At 32.3% G+C, this 18,626-nt stretch overlaps 1 protein-coding gene across 2 annotated transcripts in view; it reads right to left on the reverse strand.

Moving 5' to 3' along the window:
* Positions 1-618: 618 nt before the first annotated feature.
* Positions 619-18,626, reverse strand: part of LOC146527231 (WD repeat-containing protein 47) — a 45,000-nt gene continuing 26,992 nt past the window's right edge. Inside the window, exons 5-10 of one of the 2 annotated variants that reach the window (XM_085206754.1) lie at positions 18,176-18,390; positions 13,614-13,791; positions 9,050-9,193; positions 8,627-8,782; positions 6,217-6,436; positions 619-4,317 (exon numbers count right to left, since the gene is read on the reverse strand). In XM_085206754.1, coding sequence (XP_085062880.1) covers positions 4,172-4,317; positions 6,217-6,436; positions 8,627-8,782; positions 9,050-9,193; positions 13,614-13,791; positions 18,176-18,390 — 1,059 coding nt within the window. In that variant the 3' untranslated portion in view covers positions 619-4,171. Of the gene's footprint in view, positions 4,318-6,216; positions 6,437-8,626; positions 8,783-9,049; positions 9,194-13,609; positions 13,792-18,175; positions 18,391-18,626 lie in introns of both variants that reach the window. The other variant, XM_085206753.1, reaches the window with a different exon arrangement.

The following is an 18,626-nucleotide window of genomic DNA, read 5'->3' on the forward strand; positions in this document are numbered from 1 at the left end:
TATGTGCGAGATACAAACATTTGTATTTAATAAATATATGTAATTCAAGCGGGCGAAGCCTCTCTGATCGGCTAGAATATTACATATCACTTTTCAACAGCGCGCAGCTGTGAAAGTTATGAACTTTTTCTTTCTCTAACATTTTTATGGGAAATCAAATTGTTTATTTCTAAATGGACCTAGTTAATGTTTCATATTATTTTATCATACCACGATAACAATTTCAATTTTATCATACCCCACACCGTTTTACGATTTAGTTTAACATTTTAAAATTAGGAAAAATAATATTCTATAATACATTTTTTTTTTGCTTCACTTTGTATCGCGTACATAGCAGGGTAGGCAAAGGGAACTTGGTACTTGACTTCACGTTCCCCGAATTCTTAAAACATTGCACAGTGTTGAGTCGCGGAACTCAACACTGCGCTTTGCCGCGTTACCAGAGCGAGGTAATAAAAATATTAAATAATTCATTCCGCCAAATGAGAATCGAACCCACAACCGTCGCGTTTAAGCTTGTGCCTCGAAGACTTGAACTATCAGACGCTATATTATTTAACTCTTTTATAGAATATATTAGAAGTATATTAAGATTAAGGTAAATCAAACACCATGTTGTAAATATGGGATTATATTCTTAAACATAAGATACAGTTAATAACGGAATTCGGTTTAACACAATTTGTTCGTAGCTCAGTACTTAGATACGAGTAACCTATTCATAAAATATTACATTCGATACATAAAATATATAGCATTATATCAATATTTAGACTCAAATTATGTGCAATAATATGTTTGCACAATTATTATTAAAGAAAAAACAAAAAAAGCGTTTAAAAAATACATATGAATGACAATAAAAAAGTATACAAATCAATAATGTCAAATAAATGAATATGTTACAATACATTTGTGCAAAGTCATGCACATTTAATTTTAAAGCTCAAATCCCACATTACTAGACCAGTCTCTTAATATCCTCCTCAAAGAATGCCAGGCTTCTCAAACTGTAGGCCGTAATTAGGAATTTGAGCTAACATAACCTCATATAATCATTATTTTATTATAAAATTAATTAAAATTAATACTTCTAGAAAGCCCAATTTAAATTATGTCAGCAGCTTATAGCTTAATTAATTTATTTAGTTTTTTTTTCAGCTTCACAATATATCCCACGTGCAGGGTAGGCAGAGGGAGCCTAGTGTTAAGACACTCCGTTACCCATTTTCCACCGTAATCTGAAGGCATTGCGTGATGGGTGGCGGGACAAGTTAATTTAGTTTTTAATTCATAAGTTAAAAATATTAATAAATTTGTTAAAAAAAATTAAATTATTGTTACATTCACTATAAAAGCGCCGTATCAATTTGCATTTTTTGTTCGCACTGATAACAAGGACAGTGCGGCGTTGAGTTTCGCCACTCAAGAAGCGAATTGGGCGGGGCGTGGGGAACGCAATATCTTAATAAGGTTCCCTCTGCCTACCTACCTATACTCTAAGAAAAAAAAATCGTTATACACCGGGGACGTAGTCGACTACCATTTTACGTAAGATGCACTTTGTACGAAAAGGGAAAAACTAAAATAAAATGGATCTAAATAGGCTTATTATTTACATATGAGAGTATTTTTACGTGACGATGACCTATTGAAGGCGAGTGATACAAAGTTCAGTGAGCCTCGATATTTATTTACGATATTTATAATTTATTGCTGCTTTAAAAAAATGCTATGAAAAAAATTGCTTCATGCATTATGTGCATAATTGTAACCAAATATCAAATTTAAAATTCATCATTTAAAAATATTGTAAGTCAATTGTGTCAGTCAAATATCATTCATTAAAAGCGAATGAATGAATGAATGAATGTCAAACATACAGCATATTAAATATATATATTAACCCTGTATGCGAAGCAGTAAAAATGTATATACAATTTAGATTCAAATATATTAAATTTCCTGACGAATCGCTTTGGCGATCGATTCAAGCATCGCGTCGCTTACAAGTATTCGTACATGAAATTCTTCAAATTTACTATTTCTACAATTCGGTAAAAGTTTTTCAAGTTTCCTAAATTGTATTACTGATACTAAAATTAAATAATCTAAATAAATTTTAGTTTTACATACATATTAATCTTATTGCACAGTGAAAATATCAACTGCATATCATTATTATTTGTAATTTTAAAGAATGGTAAATTAATTAATTATTGAAATAATACATAAAAAATATATTATAAAGGGAATGAATGAATATTTGTTTCTCAATTTCCACTGTGCCAAGACGGTTATCATCATTATATGAAAAAAAAAGCAATTCTTACTCTCACATAAAATATTAAAGCTTTTTAGTGAAATAATACAAAAAGCACTCTTAAAGCACTGTAATTACTAATGTCAATGTGTCTATGTAAAAAATACTGTTAAATCTAGATAAGGTAAGTACATTAAATTATAATAGTAAAAAATCAAAAGCACCTGTCGAAGCTTTTTTTTGGAAAAATGTTTGAGTTTCAAAAATCCTTGCAATATACATTTTTTCCAACGACATTTGACACTGATTTCATACCATTAAACTATAAAATAGAGAATAAATAGACAATTCATAGTTGGTACAGATATAAACAAATATTAACTTGTATTCGAAACACATTAAACATAATACGGTTTCACAACTTACTGTACTCAATGTACACTTTTAAATTTTATGTTTTTGTGACATTTTGTGTTAGGGTAATATTTCATTCCTTGACAAATCAATGATTTTTGTATATAAATAGTAAATATTAACACGTGTTCTGATATTTTTTTTTTTTTTAAATTACCATACTGAGAAAACCTTAACATAGTTAAAAATACAAGCCAAGAGATCATTTCATTTAGACAATACAATATGATGTGGATACGAGTACAGGTAAAGTCTTAAATGAAATAAATTAAAGTTTAATACGATATTCCAATAGTTTAATTATTAATAGTTTCGGTTTTAATGTGTTAAACTAAAATTGTAGTCCTTATACAAATATATCGACGTCTAGCGGCCAAAAAACAAAAAAATAATTTAAAGCTGAATATATTTATCTATATTATACATTTTTTTGTGATTGGATTCTATAATTCCGATTTACTTGATCGTTCTCTTCTTTTTTATATTGAACTAGAAGTGAAAAGGCCATGTTCGACCTATTGAAGTACGAGTAAGCAGGCTAGTAATTAGGTATTAATTAATTAATAAGAAATTCAAAATAAATACAAATTGAAATTTTAAAAATCTGGAGCCTCATGTGTTCAGCAGTATAAGAACAAAAAAAATACTCATAAGAATTAAAATTTTACATTGATTGTTTTTTACAATTTTAAATTTTTTGGCCGTTTGACATAAATACAAAAATTGTATAAAATAATATAAAACTACAAATTTTGGTGAGTCATTTTATACAATTCCTTCATCAGTTAAAATAAAGATTAGCTTTAGTCTTCATCGTCAGTTAAAAATATTCTAACAATATTTCTACCTATATTATTAGTTTCATTGATCTTAAACAATTAAATATCGTTGGTATTAAGGTGTTCGATATAAAATTATAATATGAGAATTATTTAGATAATTACGTTATAGGGTCAATGCTATTAAAAAAAAGGAAAAAACAATATTTACTTAGTAGTAAATGTACTCTAAATTTCGGATAGTACAAGTTTTTTTTTACAAATAAATTGCTTCCATCAATCAAACACTATGTATTGAAAAATACGAAAACAAACTACAATCTATGAAATACATTCGAGACAATGAAATACTGAGAATCTAGACCACAATTTTAACTACTCTATCTAGAAATCGATTAGAACGAACAAACATTAATAGCTTAGTAGAAAAAAGAGGGAAAACATCACGTTTAAAGCATCAGTCGTAACAAGTAAAACATATTAAAATTTCATAGCAATAAAGCGCATTAAGGCGCTATACGATCATACTATTACATTGTAGACCTGTCTCGGTCCAATAACCAACGTTATTAAGCGACATACCGGCTGGCATATCAAACAGCCATTTTATGAATGTTTTCGTTGGAAAGCCTATACGAATAATAAAATATGGACCGAAAAAGATCTATGATACTTATTTCCATTAACATTTTTCTAGGCCGTCTTACTTGATTTAAACAGGCGGTATAGTCCAAAGTACGGCGGTTTTGTCGGCGGAAGTAGATAAGAAGGAGAAGTCGTCCGGGTGCCATCTGGCTGAGATCACTTTATCTGGATGTCTTGCTACGGGAACGCTTGGCAGAGCGCAGGTTAGATCACCTGTAAAAATAATTGAGCGTCATACGTAAATAAATATATATAGAAATATTTCAACAGCAGTTGTAAAAATTCACGCCTTATTAATGAAGGATTTATTTAGGATTTATTTAATGAAGGATTTTTCATCAGACGTGGAGGACATTTTGATCAACAACCATTTAACCAGCTTGCAGTCAAAAATATAGTTCAATCAGGACTATTGCGATATGTCGCAAACTTTAAAAAATAAAATCAAGCAAGGAAAAAAATCTTTAATACAATATATTTTTTTCTTTCATTTAAGTGACTTTAATAAAGTCTCATAACTTCAACGTCATAAGTTGTGTTAATTCTTTAGGATATAAAATGTTTACGATAGCTGCAGTAAATAACCAATGTCATCTTTCACACTCTAATAACTTTTGTAAGATATAACACGTCATAATTTGATATCTGATACTGAATTTACAGTGAAGTTATAATATATTTTATATTAATTCAATATATGTTATATTGGAGAAGAATATTCGAAATGAAATATCTTAAATAAAGCCTTTGCCACAAAATATGTTGCAATTCCAACCAAAATGTAGGAAATACACAACTTGGAACTGTACACATGCTATTTTAAATATCTCCATAATCAAGTAATAAAGCAATATACAACTGACGATATATTATTTCCCAATATTAATTTAAGTAGAGCAATTTCACATTATTGGCATAATTAAATTCCAAGTCTGGTTTACAAAAGAGGATGACTAAAAAAGATCGTTTATCTCAAATTTATATTGATTGATTCGGCCGTTTCAAATTCAAATATTTTTATTCAAAATAAAAAGTTACAAGCTCCAAACAATTATGTTTGGACGTCAAAAAATTTAGCTAGAATTTCAAAAATGAAGTTTAAATTTTATGAAGCAGGCTTATATTTATTAAGAGAGATTTTTAGGCTACATCTGTCCATTCTACAACGGCGAGTATTAAGTGTCCACAAAATGCGTACGAATAAAATAAAATATAAAAAAAGCGAGTGCGGCTGTCAAGGACCAACCCTTATCTTAACCGCCCAGTCACGTCACGTAGCGTTTGTTTTGTGTATCATTACAGCGAGATTAGACTGCCAATCTGTCTCGTGCTTATGACGTGACGAAATTATGACATTTGTACAATATCATGGTTCGTGCGTGCATATGCGGTTTATGCATATATTAGAGAAAAAAAGGCCGTCGTGGCGCAGCGGCACTGAGGTGGGACTGTAACGCGACTGTTGCGGGTTCGATCCCCACACGTAAAAATAAAATAACTTTTTTAAAACCCGTACAAAAATTTGAGCAGTATCGAACCTGCGACTCTTTGAGACTGTCCAAGCGCTTTAACTAGTAAGCCAAACACTATCATTATGCTACGTCGAAATTCTTTTACGCTTGTTACTTATTTTCAATTCAATTTATTTCCAATTATGTAAAAAATTTTATACGTTTTCTAAAGAAGTATTTTTCTTTCTTAAGTGGAATAACACTTTAAAAATGTTAAAAATATCCTTATTTAGGAAACACTTGGTTTTTTAATACAGAGAACGTTTGTATGGCTCGTAGTAGAGTTGAGTTGATTTAAACCACAGGATTAGCGAGTAAAAAGTTTATAACGTTAGTTACAAATTTTAAGTTGGATACCAATCCGTGGTGAGAGCCGCCCGTCAACTGCGCTCTAATTGTACAAATAATTAATTTAAATATATGTCGATCTAATGCGTCACAAACGAGGTCTCGTCGTCAGCTATATAAAAATCTGTACGTAAACCGTACAACGTTATTATTTAAAAAAAAAATATTACTCCGCTCTAGTATGACAAGTCGAGCGAGGCGTTGAGTTTCGTCGGCTGAAAAAAAAAATCAACACCAAGAGCACAACACTAACCTTGCAAATCAGTAAGAACAACTCTCCCATCATAGCCCGCAGTCAGCAAATAGTACGCGCCGGGCGAGAACCTGACACTCCTGACGTCGCTCGAGTGCGGCGTGAACCGCTGCAGGGCGCGCGATCCGCGCACGTCGTGGAGGGCGCACGAGCCGTCGTCGTGACCGCACACCAGCAAGCGACCGCTGGGGTCTACTGCCAGCGAGGCTACTGCTGAACCCTATATGGATGTGGATATATAAATAATAATATATTTTAAAGCCAGTCGTGGCGCTGGAGCACAAATGTATGATTGTAGAGGCTGATTATGGGTTCGACCCTATTCGAGGAAATTAAATAATTATTTATATTTTCATTTGTCCGCCGCCTCCTCGAAAAATTCGGCAGTAAATGAGGAGAACTGCTGAACCTTATTTGGATAATAGTAATATATTTTACTATATCTATTCATTTATAATGAATTCCTATGAGACAAAATATACCGTTGACTTCCCACAGTTAACATGCAGCGTGTCAAACTATTGTAAAAAGTAGAGAATAAAGTATCTTGATCTAGTATCAAACTATAGGCCTAGGTCTATTTTCTATGAACGAGATACAATGTGAATAATAATATATACATTTTACTATACTATTTGAATTTCTATGTATAACTTAATACGTGTTATAATATATTAATGAAGACTTATTATATTATCATTTGCCATTTAGTTGAAGATTGTTCACTAAGGTACTCGTAAATCTATATACAGCACCATTTACTGAAACGTCGTTCGTTTAAAAATGTAGATTTCGTAAAAGTCATAGCTCGGAAAAAATCTTCTATTTCTAAGTAGGTACAATGACTTAAAAGCTTTAACGTAACTAAGAACGTATTATTCTACCAAGAAATCGTTCTAAAAGTGCAAGTCAACTCAAACATTACTGAAATGGATAGGGCGAGATTCTGTATAACTAATTTATATTAATTGTAAAGCATTCACCTTCTACTTAAATTGAAACTGTTATCTCGTAAAGTCCATGAATCAGTTCTTTTTTCAGCTTCACGTTGCATCCTTTATATACCAATATAGGCAGATGAAACCTAGAGTTAGGACACTCTGTCCCCAGTTTTGGTCGAATTTGAGGCATTGCATGAGTGGTAGAATTCAACGCCGCGCTTTGTCTTCTTACCAAAGCGAACAATTTAAAATAATAAACAATAATAGTTCATTCTCTCAACTCAACACGTCACATGCTTATGCCACTGCACCACTACGGCCTTAGGATATAAATGTTAATGTATATACTCAAAATAAGGAGGTGGAAAGTGGGGGACGGAATTGTCCTAATTGGGAAGGGAGTGTCTAAACATTAGATTCCCAGGCTCACTCTACCTACCTTACGTTATGTAACTAAAATAAAAAATCATGTTGAATAATATTCTCAAGGTTGCATATTTACAGTTCTAAATAAAATATATATAGTACCTACATAAAAATAGACAATTTTATTAAAATTTCAATTCTATTTTATTACATTCAGTAAATGGTATATTGTGATTGACTTATCGCAGAGCATTTGAAGAGCAGCAATAAAGCTTTTCGCTGACGAGCCAACATCGAAAGTTTCTTTTATGGCTAACAATATCAAAGGTAGCTTGAAAATAAAATTTGTTATTCATCGTGTTCAGAAAAAAATCACATTACAAATATATTTTATGTCTGAGATGTTTTCAATGATAGCTACAAGTTAATAGAGATTCGAAAGGTCATAAATATTCGGAATGATAAAGTAGATATTACTTCTTTTTCTCATATTATCCCTTGCATCTAACGTAAGATGTTTGACAAAATAATTAATATATTTAAAGTTTCACGCTGTATCCCGCACACAGCAGAGTAGACAGAGAGAACCTGGGAGCCTAGTGTTCAGACACTCCATTCCCATTAAGACACTTCCGTTTCCCATTTTCCGCCGTATTCCCGACGTATTTCGTGTTGAGTGGAGAAATTCAGCATCGCACTTTACCTTCTTACCAGAGCGTGGATCAGGGTACAGTCTCTACCCTTGTGCGACCGGGCCACGACAGCAACTGTTACTCATTTTTTATTATCAAAACAATGACTTATATATAGTATATTTTTTTATAGGAAAAGGACAAGGCAAACGAGCGTTCGGGTCACATGATGGTGATTACCGCCGCTCACGACCCTGTGCAACCCCTACAGGTGCATTGCCGGCCTTTGAGGTGGAGATAGACGCGCATTTTGAAGGTATCCATATCGTACCGACCTGGAAATACTGCCGCGGGTAGGCCATTCCACAGTTCGGTGACGCGTGGAAGAAAATTTCTACGAAACCGCAGAGTAGTGGAGTGCCACGTATCCAGGTGGTGTGTAAGATAATGAAGATTGATCAAATATCTTACCTTAGTAGCGTGTCCTGTCGGCGGGGATATAACATTGACGCAGCCCCCAGTGCGTAGGTCCCAGAAGCGCACAGTCTTGTCCTGGCTGCCCGAGACGAACATGGCGCCGCCCCAGTTGTATAACGAGAGAACATGGCCGGAGTGACCGCTTAGAGCCTATTAAAAAACGTACCTATTAATATAGTTAAAAAACAATCACCTTCCGTTCCCCACTTTCTGCCGAATCCTGGAAGCTTTGCGTGCTTCGCCTCGACACCAGAGCGAAGAAATGGAAATATAAACGTTAATAAATATTCTACTTCCTCGAATGGGGATCGAACCCACACCCATGTGCCGCTTCCTTGACCTTGCCGCCAACTGTATTCTGGTTCTTCTATCAAATATAAAAAACGTAAATCTATAATATCTGTATTTTCTACTCACCTGGAAAGTCTTTCCCGTGGCACAATCGGTGACGTATATCTTACAATCCCCAGCACCACCGCTCACTAAAAGACTGGTCTTGTTTGACGTGTCTTCTATGAAGCATACATCTCGCACGGTACCATCGTGCATTGTCAGTTCTACCTGTTAAGATTAAGTATTATTAGTAACATATTTCAGTTCAGTTAGTTCAGTCCAAAATTATATTTTTACTAGCGGCCCGCCCGCGGCTTCGCCTGCGTGAACTACGTTATTATTAATTTCTGTCTCCATGAATACCTACGTCCTATAAGTGACGACCGTGCAAAATTTGTTACTCCTAGAATTTTTAGTAACGAAGTTTCATACAAACTTTCAACCCCAAAAAGAACCCCTTAGAAGTCGAATATTGCAAATTCCCGTCTTAGCGAGCACCTACGTCCTATAAGTAACTCTTATGCAAAATTTAAGATTCCTAGCACATGTAGTTTCTGAGATTTCGTGATGAGTGAGTGACCTTTCGATTTTATATATATGTCGGCTGGTGATAATTTATTTCAATATTAAGAATAAATTCATAATTAGTTAATTAATTACAAAAGATGTTTTAAGGAGTAAAATTAGAATTAACATTTAAGAGTTAATAAAATGCTGTAATTATTGAATTGATGGTTCTGTATTTGTCAGCTTCCGGTGGCGCCACTTTGGGCGCGTCACCGTTGTCAATGTCATAGTTAATTTATAAAAGGCCGTGCGGGTGTTGTACGCTCAGTCGAGGCTCTGCCACGGCTCGGAGCACTACTCGTGCTCCACCGCTGGTTAACCTCGACTATTTTAATTATGAATGTTGTTAAGACCTGTTCGTAATTATACTGGACTGGAGCAGTGAAAGGCGAGTGTTGATATATCGGAAAGGGATCCCTTAAGCCTACTCCTGGGGTCACAAGTCCCAGGCACTGCTCCAAGCCATCATTTAAAGAATAAGATAATGTTGTTATTATTTTCCTTGTAATTTACTATGTTTCCAGTTATTATTTGGTTCATTTATTTGTTTTAGATTTACTTATTTGTTTAATTAAGTATTTCGAGTAAAACCAAAGGCCAGGACATGGTCGGAAGTTCTACTCGTTTATTTTTAATGTTTATAACGCCTTTTTATTTCCGACATATACAGAAGATAAATAAAAAAAAATATTAAAAAATAATAAAAGTTGATACAAAATGGAAACAGCAAATCGAATCGAATGTCAAATAATTTTATTTTCATAAATGTGAAAATGTGTTCCATCTGAATTCTGATTCCATCAGATTATGAAAAATATGATTACAACATTATGCGTACATCATTTCATCAAATTTTCCGTTAATACGTTGATTTCGCAATGGAAACTGTCATCGGCATCGATAATTTTATTTGTAGTACCATGTAACAAATCGAATTTCAATCGATGTAAAGCAATATTGGAACGGATGAGTCCTAACTGTCCACGATTAGATCCTAGCTTCTAATTCTTTGTTACCGTTGTCTCTATAGAGCAACTTGATTGCAATACTTGAACTGATGCATATAAAAGGATGCCAATTATGATGAAACTATAATAGGTTTAATAAGTAATTGTAGGAGGATATACTGGTATCTGTGAGATACCATGTTTGTTGTTAATAGAATTTTAGTCATATGGAAATGTTTGTATGACTTAAATATAATTGAAAATTTTAGATATGTTAAATAAAATATCGGAAACTTATAATTTTATATACCTACTCAGAGTACAACACCTACAAGCTAGAGATAAAAAAAGTAATTTCGACAAGACTTCTGAACTTTATGAAATTTCACAAATTTTTCTTCATTCAGACTTATATCAAGGAGTTTTATTGCAAAGTTCAAATATAGCGAGTAAATTAATTAAACTTGTTGGAGGGATTCGTCATAATTTAATTTTACATAGGGATCCCTCTTGGTAATTTTATCTCGACTCAGTTGAATCACAAGGGCAGATGGGATTGTTTTTTATGTAACCTTGGATACATTTATTAAAAGGTTAACATTGAAATTTTAAAATATCTAACATATCGTATGTATATTATATTAAGATCCAGCAATTGCCCCCCGTATTCTAAAAGTATTGCGAGTGAAGGAATTGAACCCTTCCTTAGCCTCGACACCAAAGCGGGGAAATTGAAAATATTAAATATTTCATCTTTTTGAGTGAGAATCGAACCCCCGATCTGTTCGCGTTTACGGTCACACGCTTGTGTCCCTGTTGCTTGTGTCATTATATTAGCATTGTTCTAATCAAAATATATACTATACCACCTCATTAATAAACCTACTCTCTTGCCGTGAGACTCTTGCGCTAGATAAGATTAACTGAAAAAATAATACTAAATTGAAGTTAAAACTTGATATAAGAAAAAAATTCATTTTGATATTTCATTTCAGGCATCGTGGCGATGAGTTAGTTAAAAGTCACTTTTTACGACCAACGTAAAGTCTCTATTGAAATGGCTAATACTATTAATTTTAAAGAAGATGAATGCGACTTTTTTAAATTACGTAGCGTAAAACAATATTAGATAAATATATCGATATTTTAACATTGAATTATATTCTTTATAATTATATTAAAGAAATAATCGACAGTTAACGAAAGCCTAAGAATCAATAACTTCAACGATACTCTAATTAAAAATGTTTTATTAAATAAACAAAACAAAATAAGAACCGCTCGACTCGCAAGACGCAATAACTGCTACAATTGATCCAATTGCTTTCGAATCAATCTTCATTGCAGTTACGAAGTACAGTGCATATTGAATTCACCTTCAAGTTTCAGATTACATAGACACTGTTGCAGTAACATAATACTGGTATTCCATGGTCACTCTTTAAATGAAATATAACATTGAAAATAAGGAATGTTTTTTTTTAATTATAATTTAATTTCATTTACGAAATTGGCAAAATAAGCGCTCTATTATGATTTTACTTGTGCTCGTTGTATTGTGAACGAAATGTATAATACATATATTCATACACTCTAAACTACCGCTTTACGCGCGGCTTCGCCCGCTTAAATATATTGTTATATAATAGAGAAATTATACAAACTCTTTACATAAATTAGGATATATTATACATGAATGAAAATATTGCATGTTTACGCAAAGTAAATGTATGAATGTTTCCAAATTTAGAAATATTTGAAAATAGAAAGTGGACCCATAGTCCATTCTGAACGTACTAATTAAAAGTTAAGACTACAATTTCGATTTAAGGTATAAAAAAAAACAAAAGATTCCGAAGTTAATTGAGGGTACTAATGAAAATGGTGCCGTAAAACCCAGATGTTTGTTTTTTATTGCAATTGTCCTTCAATTTATTCTGTCTATTTATTACGTCAATTACACAATTACTAAATAAAACTGATCGATTTCTTAAAATATTTTGACATGACAGTATAAAAACATTGAAACTCATATAAGTCAGAAATTTGTTTTAAATATGGAAACACTATTACTTAATACTGTGCCTGTTTTTAGGATCCTATATAATTTGGTTCATTTTAACGAGCGAAGACTAAAATTACACAGCCTTTAATCACATTTATTTATTATAATTTTCCATTTCTCTTCATTCCTCTGCCTACATGTCCTGCTATATGTTAGCACAACAACAACAACAGCGTTAAGCTGATTTAATTTTAGGTTTTCCAATTTTAACTATTTTTATAATTTTAGAATATATAGTGTGTGGGTTAATCCTTATAGTAATACATTTTCCGCTTTATTGTTGTGTAACATTATTTTACACCGCATAATATCAACTGTCCCGATTGTTTTATCGTTAGATCCTGAAGTAAAATAACTGCTTGAAATGAGATCAAAGGAAGCCACCCTGATTAGTTTATTTAAATACTAGTGGACCCGAACGCGGCTACGCCCGCTTGAACTATACGAATATTTATTAAATTATTCTCAGTTTTCAATAGAGAGATGCGTTAAGCAAGCTCATTTTGGGTGACGTTTTCTAACAACAAACTTTGCAAATCGTTGCTAAGCAACGGTCGCATAGCGACGATTGTTATTAACATGGCGGAATAAATTGCATGTCAAATTAATAAGTATTTTAATATATTGGTATATATTGAAAATATTACAATTATGAGAAAAAAAGTATCCTATGTTCATCTCGAGACCCTCAAGTATCTCTATATGAGTATTTCATCACAAATAAATTAGCGATTTGGCACTGATTGCATAAAAGACAGACAGACGGACAGACAGACAGGGTTACTTTCGATATAATATAGAAATAATATAGGTATGGATACAATCGTCACATTTTTCCTAAAGTGACAGATTTGATGTTCATATATTTTTCATCTTAATGAACCTAGAAAACAAATCAGTTACCTAACCTATTTATTTTTGTATGACCAAAAAATAAATTGCGTGACAAACTACCACGCCCCTTCTAGGTCACGTTAAAGAGTAATCGAATCCGAACTAACCTACCTAAATGCAATATATATCCGTCAATAAATCTACATTAATAGTTTTAATACTAAAATAAACTTGCCTCTTGTCCTTCCAAGTTACACGCGTGACTATTAAATCGCATAAGTTTGACAGTTTTGTCATTCGATCCGGTAGCGAGGAGGTCGCCGGCAGGACTCCATGCCAAGCAGTAGATACTGCCCTTGTGGTGCTTCGTCCTTTTAAGAAGAACTGTAGGTGCTGTTGGTGCGCTGTTATCTCTGTAAAAGAAGAACATATTTTAATATTTGGACCGTTTATTTTGAAAGTGGTGTAAGTCCATTTTTGAGAAAAATGAGCTATTACGTAATTCATGCTTAATTTTAATTTTTTATATATAACTAGTCCGTGTTAAATTTCTCAAAAAAAACCCATGTTTTGAACAACTTAAAATCGGTCGGTAAATGAAATTGCATAATCATCGACATACTAATCTTTAATTTTCTCGAAACAAAAGAAAATGGACTTACACCACTCTCAAAATAAACGGTCCATTTATTAAACCTTTTACATACGATTAGATTTTTTACGACTATTATTTTATACAGGGTGGAATTGTCAGCACCACTTTAAATGAAACCACAGTTTTAACTACTCTATAAAAGTCTAATATAATTCGGAAAAAAAATAATTCCCAAAAATGAAAAAGTTATTTTTTCAAACAAATAAATAATAAAATTATCGTTTTAAAATAAAACGCCATTTGTAAAGTATAACATAGGCACGCACACACTTACCTGTCAAATCGGAAACGTCGCACACGTATGTGTGCGTCACACAAAATACAGGTATGGATAAAAATCGTGAAATTAAAAAAAAATCCTACGTCTAAACTTTTGAGGTACCTTAATTAATTTCTTAGGTGTGAGTTTGAAATATATTACCCTTTATGCAGTTTCAATAAAAGAAGCGCTGCCTCTTCCACCCTGTATACGATACGTATATAAGAGAAGAATTAATACTAAAAAAAAGAAATAGTAAATTATTAGTTCACGCTCCACTTTTTATATGAGCTAAGACATTTAGTTTTAGACAGCGGAAACTTCAGTGTGTTTTCTATTAAACGAATCACGAGAATATGAGAATATGTTTACCACTGTTAATTTATAACCATTTTGTTAAGAAAAATTTACCTAATAATTTTACATATCAAACGCCAAAAGATAATAGTGCAAACATTTATAATAAATTATTATTTTAAAGATATAAAATACAGTGTCGAATAGAATTTATAATAGAAAAATGTTATCGCTGTAATCATAGGTAGGTGATGTAAAAATATGTTAGATTAGACGATTAGTAAATTATTTACAAGGCAACGACGTGTACCAATTCTCATAAATTGTTTTATGATAGGTAATGTCATCATTATTGTTGCTTCATATCGTAACTAAAATAATCAAAAAGTCACTATGACAAATGAAATAGGTTTTGTTCAATTGGACTTTTACTTTAAAATATCTGATAATTTCAATATATTATAAACGAAACGGCATGTCATCTCACACCAACTTTATATATACATACTTATAACATTTGTATAAAAGTGGCTCGTAGAGAAAGTTAAACACATTAAGTTTATACTCGTTGTAGACAATGTGAATAACAGAGTATTGGTTGGTATGAATTAGACTTGAATAAGATTGGAATACTTAATTTATTACAAAGGATTAAAAATTGATTTTTAAATTAATTTTTTTGAAGATACCCTAAAATTTTAAAGTGTTTTTATCAATATAAACTTACATACTAAGTATTGTAAGTTAGGTATGTACATACATAAAGCAAAAAGTTAACCTTCTCTTATCAAGTTACCATATAGACGCATTGATTGCTAATGAAATGATATGAACACTAAATAATTTTAGAGACAAAATAATAACTAAAATTTTGCACTATAATTAGATTGTTTTCACTAAAATCACTATCAATTCTCATTATTATTAACAATCATTATTAGATTTTGAATTTAGAATACCGTATTTATTATTGTGAACTAAATAATTATGCAAATTATTTTCTCGCCTATCTCTAGTTGTATATGCCCACTTTCCTGTCATTGTAGGCGTTGAGTAAGCAAAGTCACTCGATCCTATTTTGTATAACAAACGACTCGTGCATAAATAAATCTATAGGTCGTTGACATGATATTAACATCAATGTAAACATGAATTATTTGATCATAGTAATATGAACATACGTTATATGAAAATTAAAAGCTCCAAACAGGGTATTTTGCGTTTATTTATTTAAAAAAAACAGCTTCACGCTGTATCCCGCTTGGAGCTTTCCCCGGTATTCTGGAGTGATTGCGTGTTGAGTGGTAGAACTCAACTCCGCGCTTTGCCACCAGAGCGAAGATATGAAAATATTAAATGTTCAATTTTATCGAGTGGGGATCGAACCCACAACCTGTCGCGTTTACAGTCACACAATTGTGCACCTGCGCCTCGACTGGCCTAATTATATAATGGGTGTATTTATCCTAATTTTATTTATATACAAATACTAGCGGCCCGCCAGCGGCTTCGCCTGCGTGAACTACATTATTATTAATTTCTGTCTCCATGAGTACCTACGTCCTATAAGTGACGTCCATGCAAAATTTGAGACTCCTAGCATTTGTAGTAACGAAGTTTCATACAAACTTTCAACCCCAAAAACAGCCTCTTAGAAGTCGAATATTGCAAATTCCCGTCTTAGCGAGCACCTACATCCTATAAGTAACTCCTATGCAAAATTTGAGATTCCTAGCACATGCAGTTTCTGAGATTTCGTGATGAGTGAGTGACCTTTCGATTTTATATATATAGATACATAAAAACTACAATATTATTTTCACTATTATATATGTTTTAGATTATTATAAAGGCATGAGTAGCGAGTGCCAGTGGTAAACTTGTGTGGAAAGCAGCGTAACGGTAAAATATAACTTCAAGATGCATTTGCACGTATATTAAACGACGCATAAACATATTTTTACTTTTAGTGCAAATAACGCAATTCTTTAAAAAAAATGACATTCAATTATTCCTAATAAAATGAATAAATTCTATTATTTTTTTAATGGATTTATTTTATTTTGGATTTTTTTTATTGAAACAAACATATACATATGTGAAATTGCCATATGTATTTCGTAAATATATCTCTTTGATACTTATAAAAAATTAAATTATTATAGCATCATAAAAAAAACTATATGTAATATACGTATAAGTAATCAAAAAATATTTTGTAAGAACCAGCAAAATATAAAGTGAATAGTGAAATTACCAGTTACTTAAACGACGAGATACAACAAATTTACATGTATTTTAAATTGATGAGCCAAGAAGTGACCTTTTTACCGGTATTAAAATATCACAGCCTTGTTACGTTGCAATATAGTTGCATAAGTATCTTAAATATAAATCACGATGTACGTGTAAGCCTGTAGAAATTGTTGCCATTTTTATAGCTGACATTTTTGTTTTGAAACAAGACATAATTTATGACTTGTGGGTCATGCAGGGCGACAGTCACGACACCAACCAGTATAACGTAATATAAATAAAAAATAAAATAAATCAGCTTCACTCTGTATCCCGCACACAGCAGGGTAGGCAGAGGGAACACAGTGTTAATGCGCTCCATTCCCCAGTTTCAGCCGATTTTTTTTGTGGAATTGCGTGTTGCATGACCAAAGTCAATGCCACGCTTTTGCCTTGATGCCAGAACGAAAAAATGAAAATATTAATAAATAATCATTAATTCCCCTCGAATAGAGATGGAGCCCTCATATATTTAACTGAATATCAAAAAACAACCGAGGTTCCCTTTATCACCGTTACATCACTATTATAAGACTGGTAGGTAACGAGTAATCATTAATTATTTATTATTATATCAGTGATGTACTCGTATGTATGGAGAAAGGATACTTTTATAATTCATGGCCACGCTTATCAAGGCGACACAAAACTTGCGGAACTCTGTTGCGTCAAATGACGAAATGAAAAACGAGTTTCAAACAAAGAACGTACATAGATTAATATAACTTAATAGGCCATATTTAATATTTATAAACTCTGCGAATGGTAGTATATAATAGTTGACTCTTTTAAATAAAGTGTTTTAATACTATCGTTGCGTCCTACAATATGATCAGCGTAAAACAGCGACTATTATCATATGATAACTTTTAAAGATCAATAAAAAGTTATCAGTTTCATGCTGTATCAAGCAAACAGCAGGATAGACGGAGGGAAACTAGAGGTAAGACACTCTCCGTTCTCCATTTAATAATAATTTTAGTATTTTTTTCGTACAAAAACATATATGTATAAATGTTTTTTTTAGTGACACGCTGTAACCCGCACACCGATGCGTAGGCAGAATGAACCTAATGTTAAGAAACTTCGTTCCCCATTTTTAGCCAAATTCTCAACTCAATGCCGCACTTTGCTTCGACATCAGAGTGAAGAAATTAAAGTCTTAAATATTACATTTGCTCTAGGGGGTCACCCAAAAGCCTGTCGTGCTTACTTCCCTAGTCATACTTCGTTCCTGCGCGACGACTGGCCTAAATTATAATTTTGAACTATATACTTATAATGTACTCACTTAACATCGTCAATCTTGGGGTATGTGCATATCCTTAAAGTCTTCGTATTAGATCCAACAGCGTACAATTTTCCGTTGGGATGGAACTCAGCGCATCTTACGGCCTGTAAGTCTTCCAACACTGTGACTGGCTTAAACGTTGGCCTGGATCCGTTCACTTCCGGTACCGTTGGGGCAGATAGGGGTGTATTCTGACCCCCATTCCGATTTGGTGTCTGTAATTAAATATATTATTAGTATTTTTAATATTTTGGATAAATAAAGTAGTGTATTTTTCCTTAAAAATAGTTGTTTTCAGAGATATTTAAAATTTGGTGAATAATAATCATTAAAGTTAAATAATTATACTGTAAATTATCTGTAAATATTTTTTTATTATTAAAAGTGATTTTATCTATAGATGAAAATATTTATTCATTCGTTTGTCGTATATATTATTAAATTTTTAATT

This window comes from Heliconius melpomene, chromosome 21 (genome assembly GCF_056956725.1).
Source record: "Heliconius melpomene rosina isolate 202511_hmr_F chromosome 21, ASM5695672v1, whole genome shotgun sequence".
NCBI classification, from domain to species: Eukaryota; Metazoa; Arthropoda; class Insecta; order Lepidoptera; family Nymphalidae; genus Heliconius; species Heliconius melpomene.